Source organism: Falco rusticolus, chromosome 4 (genome assembly GCF_015220075.1).
Source record: "Falco rusticolus isolate bFalRus1 chromosome 4, bFalRus1.pri, whole genome shotgun sequence".
Classification (NCBI taxonomy): Eukaryota; Metazoa; Chordata; class Aves; order Falconiformes; family Falconidae; genus Falco; species Falco rusticolus.
Window position 1 is genome coordinate 61,451,326 of NC_051190.1, and position 17,863 is coordinate 61,469,188.

General features: G+C 34.9%; 1 protein-coding gene across 2 annotated transcripts in view; it reads left to right on the forward strand.

Moving 5' to 3' along the window:
* The window catches only part of DYNC2I1 (dynein 2 intermediate chain 1), a 34,500-nt gene extending 16,884 nt beyond the window's left edge, over positions 1-17,616 (forward strand). For both annotated transcript variants that reach the window (XM_037385892.1, XM_037385891.1), the window contains 15 exons: positions 784-886; positions 3,663-3,792; positions 4,361-4,472; positions 4,836-4,930; positions 5,256-5,385; positions 6,265-6,437; positions 6,983-7,145; positions 9,866-9,979; positions 11,042-11,103; positions 12,180-12,231; positions 13,521-13,581; positions 13,834-13,930; positions 14,186-14,317; positions 15,815-16,038; positions 17,166-17,616. In XM_037385892.1, the coding sequence (XP_037241789.1) occupies positions 784-886; positions 3,663-3,792; positions 4,361-4,472; positions 4,836-4,930; positions 5,256-5,385; positions 6,265-6,437; positions 6,983-7,145; positions 9,866-9,979; positions 11,042-11,103; positions 12,180-12,231; positions 13,521-13,581; positions 13,834-13,930; positions 14,186-14,317; positions 15,815-16,038; positions 17,166-17,337 (1,820 nt within the window). In that variant the 3' untranslated portion in view covers positions 17,338-17,616. The remainder of the gene's footprint in view (positions 1-783; positions 887-3,662; positions 3,793-4,360; positions 4,473-4,835; positions 4,931-5,255; positions 5,386-6,264; positions 6,438-6,982; positions 7,146-9,865; positions 9,980-11,041; positions 11,104-12,179; positions 12,232-13,520; positions 13,582-13,833; positions 13,931-14,185; positions 14,318-15,814; positions 16,039-17,165) is intronic.
* Positions 17,617-17,863: the final 247 nt, after the last annotated feature.

The window sequence follows — 17,863 nt, forward strand, 5'->3', positions numbered from 1 at the left end:
AAGATTTATGCATTTATTATTGTATTCCTGATAAACAATATGGAATCAATAAAAGAATTCCATTAATAGTATAGATCTAATGAACAGGATAGAATTCTAATATAGAATCCGATTTTTAAATTCCAAATTGTAGCACTTAGTGCTTTATGGTAAATTACACAACACTATTTTGAAGAAGTTTTGATCTCATTTGATTAAAAATGTTCTTGATCGTTTGGTAAAAGGGAGTAACATTGACATGACATCAGATATTATAGCTGTTCCATTAACTGTGATTTTTAAAGCAACAGTTTTCAATGTTTTGCTTATCCATCCAAAGGCATCAGTTAAGCTTGTGTTGATGAGCTTCTCCACTAGATGTAGTGGTGAATTCTGATTCAGTGGTGTAGCATGCATGTGGCGTAGTCTGTGTGAATTTGATATGATTTTTATAATTGCTCATAGAGCATTTTACTGTACCCAGGGGAACAAGGGAGCTGCCAATGGCAGCAGAAAGAAAGAGATACTTTCTGATCATAGTCTTCTAAAATAAAAATTAACAATGATCAGTAATTTTGAATTTATTGGTGAAGGACCACAGTAAGGGAAAAATGCTGGCCTGCTGCTGAAGTTAAGAAGCTTATTGTACTGATAACTGTGCTAGAGCATGTTGTGTTATGTGCAGACCAGTGACTTCTAATAGCTGTGTCATAATAAATCTGTTGCTTTTAGACTTACTGCTTTACATTTAAATGCACCGTAAGGTGTGAATTATAACACTAACAATGTTTTATAATATCACAGAAAAGCAATACCCTTCTGTCAGAAACTCTTTTTGTGGAATATTCATGGATTTTCAAATGGCAAACCAACGACAAACTAGCCGAAGTATGGCTAGTAAGCAGAAGTAAGTGTATTTTAAATAACCCACACAAAATGGCAACCCACTGTGTGACTGTATTTTTTTCATTATATTTGAAATATATGAAGTTTATAAACTTGATGCTTTTTAGAGTCAAATATTATTTTTGTAATCTAACACTAATTAGTTCTTAAGTAAATATAATTTACAGGCTTTACTACATGTCATTTTGAAGCAAATTTATATATATACCAGTTTGTGTGTATCATTACAGAATGAGTTGCGAGGATTGTAATTTCTTTGTATGATTATTCAGTCACTTAATTAGATATTGACTTATAGTACTGAGGAGCAAGCCTTTTAGCTGCTCTCAGGGCTCTGCTGAACTGTACTTTCTTGAAATAATCAAGACTCTATATGTTACATACTGTTGCCAAAATAGCATGTTCCCTTTCAGGGATAACACCAGTTGGTGTAAAAACATGTTATTACTGATCTGAAATTGATCTAGATTTGAGATATCTAGGACAACTCTGTATTAAAGAAACAAATTGATGCCTGTTTCTTGTGAAACTTGCAAGGAGATCCAGATTTATCTGAAACAGTGTATATATCTCCTATGTTTTGTTGCATCAATTGGACACATAAAGCAAGAATATTAAATATTATTGATAATACTGGATTTGCAGTGCTTTGTGACTCTACATAAGTGGCTAATCATCACATATGGGAAATGTTTATTGTCTAGGCTAACTCACCTTGCCTAAATTTAATTTGCCCAAATTTTATGTGAGTTCATTGTCGAGGCTTCCTCTCTAGACAGTGGAGACAGATGAGGAAATTCAGGAAGGCATCCCTGAAGAATTGCCTTCTGAAATGTTTGTCGGCCTCTCCTGATTTTGTACCATGACTGACTATGACTGTGTATATGACATTGTGTACATGCTAACATATGTAGCCTGTGGAGATAACTAGCATTTTCATGGCTAGAGAAAGGGTTTGTGGAATTTAATGCTGTGGTAATACAGGCTACCAATAAATAGTCTGAAAGCATCCCATAAATGAGCTGTGGTACTTTGGAGCTGTATTAGTATGAGTCTTATTAGTTATAATTTTAAGGATCTGTCTGCATGTATCATTAAGATTTGTAACTAGGAAGCAACTTTCATATATTTGAATTAGATCTCAGCAATCTGTGCCCACAATGTTTGTGAAGAGGTGGTGTATTAGAAAATAGAAGTACAAATAAAATGTGGGCAAGAAAATGCAATAATAATATAAAATAGCAAAAAGGAGGTGTGAAAATTGTCCCTATGCATGAAGAAAAATCCAGCCTAAAATATCAGAGGAGAAATTCCAGCTCATGTTGCTCTGGTCTTCACCCTTTTCAAACACTATCTTACTGGAGAAGAAACTGCAACTATAATATGCATCCGTAAGACTATTTAGATATGGAATTGATACAGACCCATAATTGTACCTGGGTTGTATTTATATTAAATATATTTTAAAAATCTGAAACGGCAAGAGAGAGAAAGGGAAACTACAAAAAATTTCTCCTTGTCAGGGAATCTGTACTATAGCAAGAGTGTGAAATTAACTTGTAAACAGACATCTGCATATAATTCAAGTGGTTAACTCTTAAAATATCTTAACGGGTTTATGACATTAAGTAGATAGATAGTTCTGTGAATTGTGACAAAGACTGACTGACTTTTCATTATCCACACATCCATACAAGTGGAGTGGTAGGAATGTCTTTGTAGTTGGTGATAATTAGTAGTATCACATAAATGTTTCTTACCTGCCAGAGAAAGGTACAGTATATGAAGGTAGATTTGTTTTTGAATTAGTAATCAAAGGATCATTTTATTTGTGAGCAAAGATGAAAAAATTAAGAATTTAAATAGGCAGAAGGTAAAAGAATTGAGCTGGATAAGGAAGTTGAGGGTATTTTTTATCATTCCAGCAAGGGGTTTTTGGAAGATGGAAAGATTTGGCATTTCATAGGACAAAGAGATCCAGGTATCTCAAATACTGTACAATGTGCTAATCTTACACAGAACAAAAAATACAAGTGGAAGAATACATACTCTACCTCAATCTCAAGTAATTGTTTTCATAAAATGTGAATCAACTCCAGTAGTCCAGTAACTGATGGGGTTTGGAGGCCTTCTTTTTGGGGAAGAGGCCAGTATTCATGTCCACAGGTTATGAATCAGCAATAAATTAATTTCATGTATATTAGTTAGAATATATTTTAGGATTACTGCTATTGTTATTTGTTTCCCTAGTGATGTGGAGAGGTACCAATTCAGTCAGCCTGTTACCAGTGGAGGTCATTCAAAATACATTTGCATAAGTCTAACAAACCCAGGGTAATCTAGATGATCTTCATAAAAGCATGGGCACATATAGGTGATAAAGGTTAATAAAACTAGTTTAGGAGAATTACCCACCATCCTAACTATAGGAAGAGGCATTCATCTGTTACCTCAGAACAGCTTTTAAATACTTAGGAAAGATGATCGTGCCAGACTTTGACAGTTTTGGTTTAATAATAAACGAGATAAGTTTTCCATTTGCAATCTGTATTCTATTTTTAAATATGGTAATTATCTCAGCATAACATTAAATGAGAACACATAACTATGTATTTTCTATTTTTATTTGCCAATTAATTTTGGTACAGCCTCAATTCACATAGATCAATGGACTGTTAGATCTCTGGTATTGTACAAAATAAGGTTGTGTTTCTTTTGGAATACCAAATACTTGGTCTTAACTATTTTTTGTTTCTCTCTTGTAATTCATTCTAAAGAAAACGGAGTTCAGAACTTCTCCGACTAATTGATCTGGACTTCTCAGTTAGTTTTTCTTTATTGGACTTGCCTCCTGTAAATGAGTACGACATGTATATCAGGAATTTTGGCAAAATGAACACTAAGCAGGTGGGTAACAAATACAAGATAATGTTGAAGTCCTCGAAGTGCTGATTCTTGTTCTGGAAAATAGTTTTTCTTATAAAAGAAAGTTATTAAAGCTGATAGGGCACTGAAGTAATAAATTAATAATTTTCATCTCTAAGCCTTAATTACCATAAAGCAATGATATAAAAATTTTTGGCCAGAAAGGCCATTTCCATGGCCTTCCATTTTAGAAGAGAACACTCTCTGTGGCTCACTGTCCCGAGTATGCTGGGTTTAGTGTTCACGGCATGTAAGACATTCCATAGTTTTGCAGTAGGTTTAGCACTTTTGTGTGAAATGTAGTAAAACATGCATGTACAAAATAATGACCCTGTGTAAGCATGCTTAGGTCTGAATTTTTACAAAATTCAAAAATCTACAAAATGTAAAGCCCACTTTTCTTTCAATTGTGCTATTCTTGCTGCAGCTCTGTGCAGATTGGTTTCACATAGGGAACATCAATTTTAAAATGACTACGTTTTATTCAGTTATGTGCTGTCATTCTTAGCTGTGTCACCCATATATTGACCACTTTATCTTTCTACTTAAGGCATATGTTCAGTGTAACGAGGACAATCTTGAGAGAGACGTTCAGACTGAGGAAGTTGAGACACTGGAGAAATGGACACAACATCCAGGAGAAAGTGCCCTTGTATCTGGAGGTGAAGAACATTCTGATCTTATCCATATATGGATGTATGCATGTAAACTTTCTCTTTTGTACCCGTTAATTGTCAGGATTGTGGCAGGCTGGATTGGTAGCAAACTGCTGTATGCATCCTGAATCCCCTTGCGGAGAGGGAGAATAAGTGGCAGAAATAGTTTCTTCTTTCTGGATTGCTGGTTCTGTTGGCAGCAGATATGATTCTCCCACAGATCTTCTTGTTCGGTACTTTTATTTCTGCTGAAGAGAAGCTGATTCCTACCACTTTCTTTATGCTTAATAATTACATTGTTCTTACGGTTTTCTTGATTGTTTCCCTTTTGAAGTGTCAAGTTTGGGTCTGGTTTTTGTTTTTTCTTAGGTCCCATAAACAGCCATGATATGTCAGTGAATGGAGCTGTAACACCTAAAGTTGATTCACAAAGATTAGCAAATTTCCTCCGGTCTGCTTGCCAGGTAACTTAAGTACTTAGTATCCCTTATGAGTTGTGTGCATAAATATACAGTGTGATAGATCACTTACAGTACTTGTTCTGACTAATTTAAGTAAATTACTTAAATAATATGCATTATCATTGAGATTCATCTCTCTGCAAAGGAATGGAACCAGAGCTGTGCAACATTTTTATGTCTGTAAAGCTGTACTTGCAAAGATATAAAACTAAAAAGAGAGTTGATAAAGATTTATTAAATTAATCCATATACTTTATAAAGCTGCAAATAGCAAAGCTGAAAGATAAGACGACCTTTTTATTTCTATAAATGTAATTATGTTTGAAAGGTGATTGCTGTTTTGCTAGAGGAAGATCAAGTCGCAACACAACCTGGGTGGAAACTAAGATCTCGACAAACCAGTCTGTCTATTAGTGATAGCTGTTTCCAGTTAAATACTAACCAACCATTCCTCCATGGTAAGGGAACATTATTCTACACCTTTTAGTATACAGTGTGAACTCTTCTTCCTTATGCAGAATACCATGTTCTTTGTCATGACTGAAGTGCAAACAGCACATATCAGGACATATAGGTGATGTAAAGCCTGCTTTTTAACTGTGCTATTTTTGCTGTAACTCTGTGCAGATTGGTTTTGCACAGGGAACATCAGAGCATCCTAGCTGCTGTGAAACGAGAAATATAGCCAGCAATTAGCATGATATAGGGGTGCCCTGGATGTATTTTCTTGCCCCTGTTGTTGAAGGGCCATCCCAAGGGGTGTAATTTTATATAGGCTCTTTATGCTGACAGGTAGGGCTGAAGTTGCAGATAAAGCCAGGTTGTTGAACAGGGAGAATATAGCCTGATATAACTGAACTGCATTGTATATTCCCCATATAAACACTGGATGTTCAGATGAAAAGAAAAACAAAGCATTTGTAATTATGTTAGGAAGATCTATTATAACACAAAACCATACGTATTCTAACATGAACATGTGATGAACCAGAAAAAGCCTGGCCTGTGCTGTTTCCTCTTGAGACAGCCTAATTTTCAGTATATATACTGACGTCAGATCAGATTGGCTTGCTTATGCCCAGAGTAATTATTGTACTAACTTCCTGGCTTTCTTCCTTTTTGCTTTCTACTTACTTCTATTTTTTTGTATTCTTTCTCTACTCCCTCCTTTTTTCTTGTGTAACGTCAAAAGCAACTCGCTGTTAATAGAAATATTCTTCATAATTACGTCTTAGCTTCTTTGGTTGTTGCTATAGCAGCTAAATATGTTTTTTCATCTGCAGTGAGTTTACTTTTTTATTTATTTTTCTTTCTTGATTTTTTGTTAAATGGCTTAGACCGAAAAATATCCTGCCTATATGTCTCTCAAGTTCAGAGGCAGATACTACTTTCTGCTCATGGATTACCTGAAAAGGCAGGTGTTGGTTTACTGAACAGAAAGAGCCTCATATGTGTTTGGAACATCTGGCAGCCCTCCAGTCCGCAGAAAGTTTTAATATGTGACTCAGAGGTATGTTTTAATAACATTGTATATTTGCCCATGGAATAAAAGGCTTTATTATGTGTATTGTGTTTTCTTGTCTTGTTGCAAGGTATGTCATCTTTTGAAAAACACATTTAAGCCTAGTGAGCAGAACACTATTCTCTTCTGTTTTGTGTTCCAGTACTAGGATGAAGGGATGGTCATGGTGTTTTGGTTTGGTTTTTTTTTTTATATTTTGACTCTGTTTCATGATTAAAGAATGAATGGAAGTAAAACAGCTGGTTCAGATGTTGTCAGGGCTTCTCTCTACCCGTCACTATGCTGCAGCTGAATCACCCCCTTCAGCTTTGTGGTAGTAGATGCAGCTTACACAACAATTGTCTTGAAAAGGGAAGGCCTACTGAAAGTCTTGTGTCTTACTTCTCTTTTAAATAAGCTGGCCTTCTGCCACAAACACTGTAATCAGTCTTATTCTGGATTTGCATGCCTAGGAAAAACAAACATATTTCAGGCTTATTGAATCATTGGCCTTTATCATAATATCAACCATGCATATTTTTACTGCTTAACAGGTGTTATGTTGCTGCTTTAGTCCCAATAAAACAACATTAGTTTTTGCTGGAACAATAGATGGTTCATTGTTGGTGTGGGATCTTCGAGAAGACTCAAGAATGCACCCTTGTATGATGATCGGTGAAACTGACTGGACATTAAGAGTTCCAACATTTTCCACTGGTTAGTAACTATGCATTCTGATTAGCCATTTTGAGGGCAGTGAAACAATTCCACTACTAACTCTTCTTTCTTACTTAGAACATGCTTTCTCAGTAGCCTAGTTTAGCCAGTTCAGAGATGATATTTAGTCTAGTAAAAATTGCCAGTTAGTAGTATCTGTAAAGAAATGTATGCCAGCTCAGTATGCATGAAGTGATGAGAATAGAGGTGGACCAGATGTAGAACCTAAGGGTAATTGTAATATTAAACCAGACTACTCAGCTGCTACCTAACCTGAAATCATTCGGTTAGTCAATTTTAATCATGTTATCTCCCTTAATGTAACCTACATTTCTTTTTTATCTACATCTGAACACATATATTAAGATGTATTTTTTAAAAAAATCAAAGTCATTTAAGACTGTAAAAAACAGGGTTTCAGATGTCGTTTAGAGGTTGTAGTCTGTACAAATTGTCACCTAAGTCTTGATGTTTTTATAAGGTTGCATGCAAGATATGTATCCATGAGTATACATGTATAACCTCTGTTAGTGCAGTGCTACTCCATGGGATCTAGAGAGCTATTCTTCTCATCCTAATATCTGTATATGGTTAGCTGGACTGATCGTATTGGTTTGCTTTAGTTCATTTACGGATATTGTACAGCTGTCTTACATGTAGATACCATTTTAAGTGTCTTCATCTTTGGTCTGAATCTTACCTTATGCATTTATCCACTTATGTAACTTTATCACTTCTGGATTCTATCTAGATACACTGAAAGTTGAGTCAGGATTGTGGTTTTTTTTATTGCCAGTTTATCAATTATTGTAGCAAATTAAGATCTAGGAAATTCTCATATTTTCATTACATATACACCTGCCTTTTTATGATACTATTGGTACAGCATATATGGGGATCACATCATTGGAAACAAGTAGTGTATGAAAGTTAAATGTCAGAGGCGATCTATATAAAATTAAGTTGAATGCTAACTCACAGTCATCGGTCAGTTACTTTTAGCCTTTTGTTGAAGAAATTGGGAAGCTGTGACTGAACTTTGGGTCCCAAAAGCTCTCTGGCTGGGTATCTCTAGAAATGTATCAATTGCATCTTGGAGCAAAAACTGGACATACATTTTTCTGTCATCTAGCTTGTCACATGAGCAAAATCACTGGCATTGGGGCCAGGTGGGAGCTATAGCATGGTCCTTCCACACGGAGAAGCACAGCAACAAAAAATAACGTGGAATTAATTTGTTGCCTTGTTTAGATATTTAGATAGTGTTGCATATATACTGGGAAGCCAGAAGAAAGTTTACTTTTCAGAAGTGCTTGTGGGTGACCTGCTTTCATCCTCTCACATTTTCTTGTCATTGGATTTCTCTTTTTTCTCAAAAGAGATCAAAAGATCTCTTTTGATCGTGATGTATGATCAACAGTTTTTTGTAAATTTGTAAATTTTCTTAAAACTCGTGTATGACAAATTTAACAGTTAAAGTTTATTTAAGGCATCTAACTGACATGCTGGAAGACACAATCTGAAGTACTGCACTCTGCATTTGAATTGGTGTACAAGAGCCTTAACATTTTATGAATCTGATGGAAATGAATAGATCTTTATGCCCATAACTGATGTTTGTCATTGCAAATCTAAATAGGGTTGTAGAGGAACAAGTCATTAAAGCTTTGATTGTATGTAGTTGTATGCTGAGAAACTGGGAACAAGGTCTACATACCACCATTTTCTCAATTTTAGTTATAAATTGGTGCCATTTTTCTTGGCACTGTATTGTACCCTGAAGTGAAAAACAACACATAGCGGTATTTTTATAAATAATTTTATTATTGCAAAATAAGTCCTCCTTTATGTATTTTTCCTTTTTTTTTGTGTCTGGGTGCTACCATTTAACTTATATTGACATACTATTTTTCTACAGAAATCCACCACACGCATGCACAGAATCCTGTTTTGTTCACAAGTGTGTCTGATTGCAGTAGCCACGTAAAAGTAAACATTAATTGATTGTTGATAGGCTTTAATTTCTTTAGTAGATCAGATGCTTGGTCTCGTGTTGCACAATGGGCTAGTACTCAAATGTATGTATACGGTTTCATGGAGCAAGCAGGTTTTAATGCTGTATACTTAGGAAGCTTTATGTCTTTAGTCTTAAATGAGATTAAGTTCAGTGCACAGGGCAAGTCCAGAAATCAAGAGTATCTGACAAAGAATGCATATTGAAATTGTTCTAAATATACTTTTGTTTTAAACTGTTATTAAAGGGTAAATACATATTGTGGTGAATTTTTTGTTTCAAGGTAGTTACTTTCTGTTGATAGTAATTTTTCTCCAGTTTTGTCTTTTGTGTCATAAGCAGTGATTTATTTCTATCTCTCTTGTTTATGGAGCCTGAACTCAACATAATTCTTTTCATGGTAACCCTGGAATGGCAGATTTTAATGAAGTGTCTGGTACAGTGTCATAAATGGTGCAGCAGTCATTTGGAAAATGAGAAGTAAATACAAATAGTGAAACACCAATTTTTCTAATAGTATTTTGTTAAATTAGGAAACAGTTTGCAGTATTGTATTTGAGACTTAGTAATTCTTCATCAAGTTCATTATTTGACATTCATTCTTTGTCATCATCATTCTCCCATAAGCTGAAAAGTGATTAGGGTTCTGTTGTTGTTTTTGTTCAAAATAACAAGAGTGTTTAACTTTCATTATCCTTAATTACAGATGGCATTCTAAACTCAGTCAACCATACCTCTCCTATACTAGCAGTGGAACCCGTCTCAACCTCTCTCTACACTGATCAGAATTATGGGTTCTCAAGCCTCCCTTATCAGGAGGGTATGTAAACTGCTCTTCAAAGCATCAATACATCTGAGTCTTTCTTTACGTATATAGTGAAACAAATATATCTTAGTCAAAATCCGGTTTATAATTCTATTCTTCCTCTCTAATTGTCTGTAGTATCAATTGCATGCAACATTCATGTTTATTTTTTGCTGTCATTTTTATGTATTCATTCAGTGCAGCTTCACGTTGGATGTGGGTGCATGCTTGTTATAATGTGTTTTCAAGACAATATTTCGTTCTTCTGTGATGATTTAAATTACCACTCAAAAACTGCCTTTAGAGAAGTCTTATTGCTTCTAAACTGTCCGAAAAGCCCTGTCTAAATCGGTGGAACAACTTACTTATGTCTGAAAACACTTAAAATGTGTGACTGTACTTTGATGGCTCTTTCTGTGCCTTTTGCATAATTTTTTTGACCAACATTTGCAAAGGAACCTTAATCTTGTGCCCCCAAATTCTCAGGCAGTGTGCTAGAGGAGACATTATTCCATTGCAGCTTTTCAGTTTGGAATTCATAATAGTCCAAAGAAATGTGCTGCATATCGCAGACTTTATGAGATTTCATCTGTTGCACTTTATGTTCTATTCCAAAGTCCATGCAGAATCCAGACATTTTAAAAGATGCAGAGATCATCTGCCTCTTTGGTAGGACAAACTAAACACACTAGAATAGACAGAGATATAGAATAAGGTATTTTGCTTGTAAGGGACCTACAACAATATCTAGTCCAACCACCTGACCTGTTCAGGGCTGACCAAAAGTTAAAGCATGTTGTTAAGGGCATTGTCCAAATGTCTCTCAAACACTGACAGGCTTGGAGCATTGAGCACTTCTCTAGGAAGCCTGTTCCACTGTTTGACCACCCTCTTGGTAAAGAAAGTTTCATGCCTTTTTCTTCTTCGGTAGAATTAGAGCAGTTTCCCTTTTTATGCAGCTGAGAGGATCATAGAAGTTTTGGAGAATGTTAACCTAGGCAATGTTTCAAATCCTTTTGATATTGTTCAGGATGATGATCAGTGTATGAATATAAATTGTTACTATTTTTTCCATAGACATGTCAAGCCCTCCATTCCACATAGCTTCAATGGATGAAAATGGAATCCTCAATATGTGGGTGAGTATTACATGTATGAAAAGCAAGAGTTTTGTGTCTTGGAATAAGAAAATACTTCTTCAAATATAGCAACCTAAATCCAGGATTTCTGATGAGAATTTCCTCCCTGAAAAGTACAGCAACACTAGCCATTCTGTTAAAATTCTCTTCAAAATTTTTGACCTGATCCCTAGTGCCATGATGTTACCATTAGGCAAAACTATAAACAGGTACATGAATTAATGAAAACAGGCAATCAGTAGTTCTGCTTCATAGGAATATGCTCACATATTTATATTAATTGAATATTACAACTTGGTCCTCTTTCACCCTCCTACTTTATTTTATTTGTATCATAGTGGTGTCAGAAACTGTACTGAATGTATGTGAGAAGTGACATTCATAATTTATATAAAATAAATGTTCGAGAGTCAAAATGTGAAAATCTGTGGATAATGCTACCACCCTGCCTAAAATATGACAGTCAGATAAACACCATGTCTGTTTCTTTTAATTACTGTCCTTGGAACTCTTTTTCTGTCAGGTGTTCTGTCTTTTTCTGATGCAGCTTTAGCCCAGCTGCTGAACCTGTGGTCTGCATCTGAATTGGTCTTGCTTGAGGAACTGAATGGCTCAGTGAATAATAAGGGGATAAAAGCATTATTTCCCTTCTGTATTGCTAGCTAAGTCCCTTAAAGCTCTAATTAACTTTAGTAGCAACGGATTCAGGCCAAATGATCTAACCCTTCTATCTCATGAATAGTGAAAAGCACAGAGAATGTGTTACAATTCCTTATGTGGGGGTTTTAGGGTGTTTTTTTGTGACCCACCAAACCAACAAGATGCCAACTGGCTAGTAAGTGTAGAATGTATTTTTCCACACCTTGTTTTCCAGCAGGGAACACCCAGCAGCCATGTGAAGCTTTTTTTAGCCCTGCAGACATTGACAGGGTAGAGATCTACCTTAATCGTTGTAATGTTAGATCTGCCTATCTAAATGTTCCTTTAGAGATATGTCATACATTGTTAGAGCTAGTTAAAAAAACCTTTAAAGTCTGGTAAATATTGCTTATTAATGTTAAATATTGACTTTTCAGGTAGTTGTTGAATTACAAAAAGTGGATTTAGCTGGTTCACAAACTGATTTAGGTGAGTACTGTACATTAGAGGTAGAATAAAGTGCTTGAGTTTTGAGATTATGAAGTTAGAAGAGAGAGGAAGAGTCAATGATGACAAAAAAATAGCTGAGAAGGCAGAAAAATTACCAAGGAAAAAATTCATTCTGAATAGGACATATATCTGATATTTGGGGTTATTGGTTAGGTATCATGAGAATTATTTTCATTGCTATCTGAGTCTCATCTGCTAGTTCTGTATTGGCAATTGCCACCGGACAGACACATTTCTTATAATGTCAAGGCAGGTTTCTGTGTCTTCAACAGCTTTTTTTCAAAGAGTATGAGGTTCTATGTCCTTGTTCCTCCTTCCTTTAGTTCTAACAAAATCTGTTATAATGCTTTTGTTGCTGCCTGTATCTTCATTTTGATAATTGTCCTGAAATTTCTCATTTGGGTACGGTACTTAATTTAGTGTGAGAAAAAAAGTTTCTATGAAAAAAATAAAAGAACAAAGTTCATTCAGCCCTTACTGAGTTATGTGAGTGAAGAAAATTAATTTTTTTGTTCTTTAAACAAATGTAGACTTACATACTTACCTAACTGGATAAGGCTGTGATTAAAATCCTGGTACATTTTAAAACACATATATAAAAAATGAAGTAATGCTAACAAACCAGAATTTTTGATCAATTTTCAAATTTATAATGTTGTGTGTAATGTCTGTCTATAATACACAGCTTTAGAAGCTTAACATATCTGTGGAGAGGTACATTTTAAAGCTACAGTCCTGTGTTGACACATTTTGACTGCCAGCAGCATTCATTTCTCTCCTCTTCAAAAAATTCTTGTGTTTGAAGGATTTGATTCTCTACTAACAAGTAACATAAGCCAGCTTTAAGGAAGCATTATTACAGTCTCTCATTATTACATTTATGTCACTTCGATCTTTGACAATTAAGTGTGCATTTTCACCATTGACAGATTTGGAGTTTATGGAGTGATATTACAGGACGTTATATGCATACTGTATATATACATATATATATATATATTCTTATATATATATAAGAAATGTATGATCACTCTTCCCTTTGTCCTTTTTCTTTGATTTCTGTCAGATTACAACTCTTCAGATTTGAATTCTGAAGTAAATACTTCTCAGTGATGTAAGATTCTTACATATCAAAAGCCATATCTACTATAGACAATTTATTTATGAAATATCCTTTTACTTACTAGCTTAGATTGTACTTTGAAAATAGCCCTTTCTTAATGTAAAGTGCTTAAATCAGTCTATATAATTATTTTATATAATTTTAGGTTTAATACCTGGAGGGAAAGTGAAGTTAGTACATAGCTCCACTATGGAATTGAATAACAGGTGAGAAAACAGGGGCATTTAGATTTTACACGTGTATCTCACAAAGCTAATTTTTCCTATATTTTATTAATTTGCTGTTATGTAAGATATATTTAACAATATTTTCATTAGTCGTTTGGGTTTCTTTTAATATACACTTCTTCCTGGAGCTAGTCATAGACATTTTAGATCAAGAGTTTCTGTATGTGCTTGAGTAGTTTAGGAGATAACTTCCTGTGTTTATGTCATCTTTTACCTTTACATTTTTCCTAGCTTTTTCCCAAAGGATGTGCGCCAGAGAATACCCCAGACACTGACTATTAAATATCTGTCTTCTAATCCTAATCATTTCATTGTTGGAACAAACATTGTGAGTAATGTGCTGAAATTCATGTCATTGTTAGTTTTTGTTTTGAAAGCTGCTCCATTTACTTGGAATTTTACCAGTAGACTGTGTATAAAATCTATAATTTGAGACTGTAATTAATATCTTTTAGCTATTAAACTTTTTATCTATTAAAGATCTTGTAAGGTAGCAGTTCTGTGAATTTTTTTAACTTTTTCTTGTAATACTGAGAATACAAATTTTGGTTTTTTTTGTTTAATTAGTTTATTTTGTTCCTAGGGGCTGGTAGGTCATGGTACAAGACATGATTTAAAAGTTTTTCCAAAGTTATTCAGACCCCGGGAGAGTGGACTGAGAGCTATAAGCATTAATGCAATTGATTTCTTCCCTTTTGGAAAGCAGCTATTTTTGGTATGTAATATAATACAAGCTTCATTTTTTAATTACTTGCTGAAGAAGGATTTCTAATTTGATTTATTTAACTAGATGTGATGGTTGATTTCCTCGCTAATTCAAATCTGCCGTGAAGGGTGACAACAAATCCTGTGTCCTGGTGTTCAGGCTTTGCTTATGTGAAAGGTGGACCATCTGGCTCACAGAAACAAAGGGCAATCTCACTTCAGCGTTGTAACTTTCTCTTTGTTACTGAAATTCAGCATTGAGAGCAGGTCTTCTGCTGTTAATGAAGCCGCGGTTGTTTCTCATTCTTACCATACAGTGACACAGTCATTTTGGAGACAAAATGTCTGTATTGCTGTGAAATAAAGGTCTGTGGAGCAGCTCTGGGTATTCTCTGCTTTCCTCTCCACGTCAGGCGTACCCCTGGGGGATGCGTGGCAGTGTGCCCTGTAGTCAGGTGTGTTCAGATCTGCCCTCCGCAGTTCATATTGGCACACCCGCTGTTTTTACCTGTCTTCCTTGTGAAAGTTTATTCAAAGGAAGTTGAATCTAACTTTGGTAGGATTTTCCATCTGCTTATCTTTGCATATATTTGTGCTTGATCCTTTCTTTAAAATGCTGTTTTCCTAAATTCGCCATGATTTACATAACTTCATTGGGATTGCCTAAGGTATAAAACAAACGTGTTTGGCTACAGTGTATGTATTTTGTGTTGCCTCTGCACAGTCAGAACTTTTACCAGTGTGCGTGTTCTTACCTTTTCCCCAAATGCATTTATTTAGAGCGATACAAACTTCTATATGATTGTGTCTGTATAACGTCTTTACATGTAAGCACAATTTGCAGAGGCACTGTAAAAAGTTATCATAATTTGAAAATTCTAGGAAGTCTTCCTGATGTGGAGCGGCGCAGGGTAGTAAGTTATTTTCTGTTTTCATAGAAAAGTTTCTTTTTTTATCTGGACTAGAGGAAACTAGTAAATGTTACGCTAGGCAGGACAGAAGTTCTAAGAAAATACCTGGAAGGAGTGATACCTGCCTGTCTTTGGATTTAGTTGTTCATTATGAATCAGTTTAATTTGTTATAATCTTAGGCGCAGCCTGTGCTATCAAAAGCTACTCTTGCTTTTACAGATCACATGTCCCTAAGTAGCCGTCTGAATTGGTCTCCAGGCTCTGGCCTCACCCCAGTTCAAAGTTGTGCTGGATCATAATATTAGTGAAGGTGATGGTCTGAGAGTTTTTGTAAAATGGGAAATTAGGACTTCAACGCAGGATTAGCAGATTAGATTATCTAGTATGCATTAGTACCGAGTTACTGCTTTGAACTCAAAATTGCACTAAAAGTGAAAATCCAGGTAGTCCACAGAGTGAGATATGAGAGATCTGTGCCATTTCAGTCAGAGAACTTACTTTATATGCTTGATATTCTGAAGAATTGAATTGCAGTTTTTATCTTGCCTAGTTTATTTTATTCCCAGGAAATATTTTCTTTTTGACTATGATATAGGTTGGCTGTTCAGATGGAAGCATTAGGTTACACCAAATGACATCAGAGTATCCCCTCATGCAGTGGAATGACAGCACAAACGGCCGGCCAGTTATTGCTCTGCAGTGGGCTTTAACAAGACCCGCTGTGTTTTTTGTCCTGGATGCATCATCTAATATTTACATTTGGGATCTTCTGGAAAGTGATTTGTTGCCTGTTGCAAAGCAGACTATTCCAACAGAGAAGTAAGTACATTACATTACTCTTCTTAACAAAATATTGATATTATTATCGTTCTACACTTTGATTAGAGTTTGGGTGGGGTTTTTTTGCTTGGCATTAGCTGTTCATTAGAATTTGCTTTTCTCACTGTATTTTATAAACTGTTGGAGGTGTGGAAAGAGACTATAATTTATCCTTATTTACTTATTTATACAGTCTGATAAAGGAGAAGTAATAATCAAATAATCAAGAAGTATAAGTCAAAATCTGATAATAATGTTATCACGTGGGGCAGATATTTGTACATGGAGCAGTTGCTGTTTATATGAAGAGAAAAATTTTTGTTCCCCCTGAAATCATTTGGACTGTTTAAGTTCAAAGTTCGCTCTGCTGGATCAGGATTGACCCCTAAAATAGTCAAGGTGTTGGACAACATTTTAAAATGCCTGTATAAAGTATTGTTACCAATATAAAGAAATAGATCGTGTTCATTGTCACAAAGTAAAGAAGGGTATTTTTGGCTAGCACATATCACCAAGACTAACATCAGGGTCTCACGATACTGTTCCTGTAGTCAGGAGAGACCTGTGAATCCTGCAGATTGATGCAGCAGTGCAGTTTAATTTAGCTTTTCTGAATTATAGTCTTGAGGATTCCCTTTCCTCTCATGTGGGAGTCCTACCGGGAAACTCTGTCTTCCCTAGGCTTAAGTTAGTCTTGGTGATTATCCCTCTAACTAAAAGTTTTCCTTGTAGCCTTGTAAACAATAGCAAAGTGTTGCTAGTTTGGGGAGAAAGTAATATAATTTTTAAAGTTGTTATACTGTACTGGAAAATGCCAGGAAACTTAGTTCATTTTTACAGGCTTGAAACTATCTTTTAGTCATGATTAGAAATTGATGATGGAATCTATGAACAGGGGAAGAATTGCCTGTTACATTTGCATTAAATGATTGCAACTGGTGAAAAGCTGAACATGCTGGGACTTGAAATAGTGAGGAATACTACACTGTGATGAGCAGAAAAAAGGAATAATTTAGTTAACTATAAGTAACCTGCTAAAAACACATTTGGAAACACCAATTTATATTATTTTTGTTATATTAATTATGCTTCCATTAAAAAAACCTCCCCTGTTCTTTTGATTTCAGTGTTGTAACTATGGCTCTTCTGGGAGAACCAGAAAAAACAAATGGATTGTTGGGCATTGCACTGGCTAAAGAATCTGGACAGATAGACATTCAGTTTGTAAAGAAGAAGTGGGCATTACCTCAGCCTCAGGAATCTGAAAAACTACATTTGATTTTATCGCAGTCTTTTTAGAAACAGTACACCTATTTGGGTGTACAAATTATTGCAAAATATTTAGGTTATTTTTGACTGCAATTAAAAGATTTGTAATTTTCTATTTGTATGTAACTTGTATATATTTTAAAGAAAATCAATACAGTATTTCAGCTGAAATGATATATTTTATTGTAAAAATGACAGAACCAAATTTAGCATTATTGTATTAAAGAATATGATGAACTGTTTTTGTTATTGAAAGTACTCTAGATGTATAGATTTTTTTAAAAAATACTGAAAATATATTCCTATCAATTACACTGCTGTTTCTCATTATTCTGCTCTGAAGTAAATGATAGCAGTCCTTTGGTGAGCATAAAGTCGTGTCTCTGTATAAGCAGCCTGAATATATGGAGATTTCTGGCACTGGGCCTTTTACACACTCTTGGTAAAACTTTCTTATATCTACCTAAAAATATTATGCAAACATACCAGAATACAAATTTACATCACGTGAAAATTACATCATTTCTGATTTTGACTCTTAAACGTTGTAAAAGGA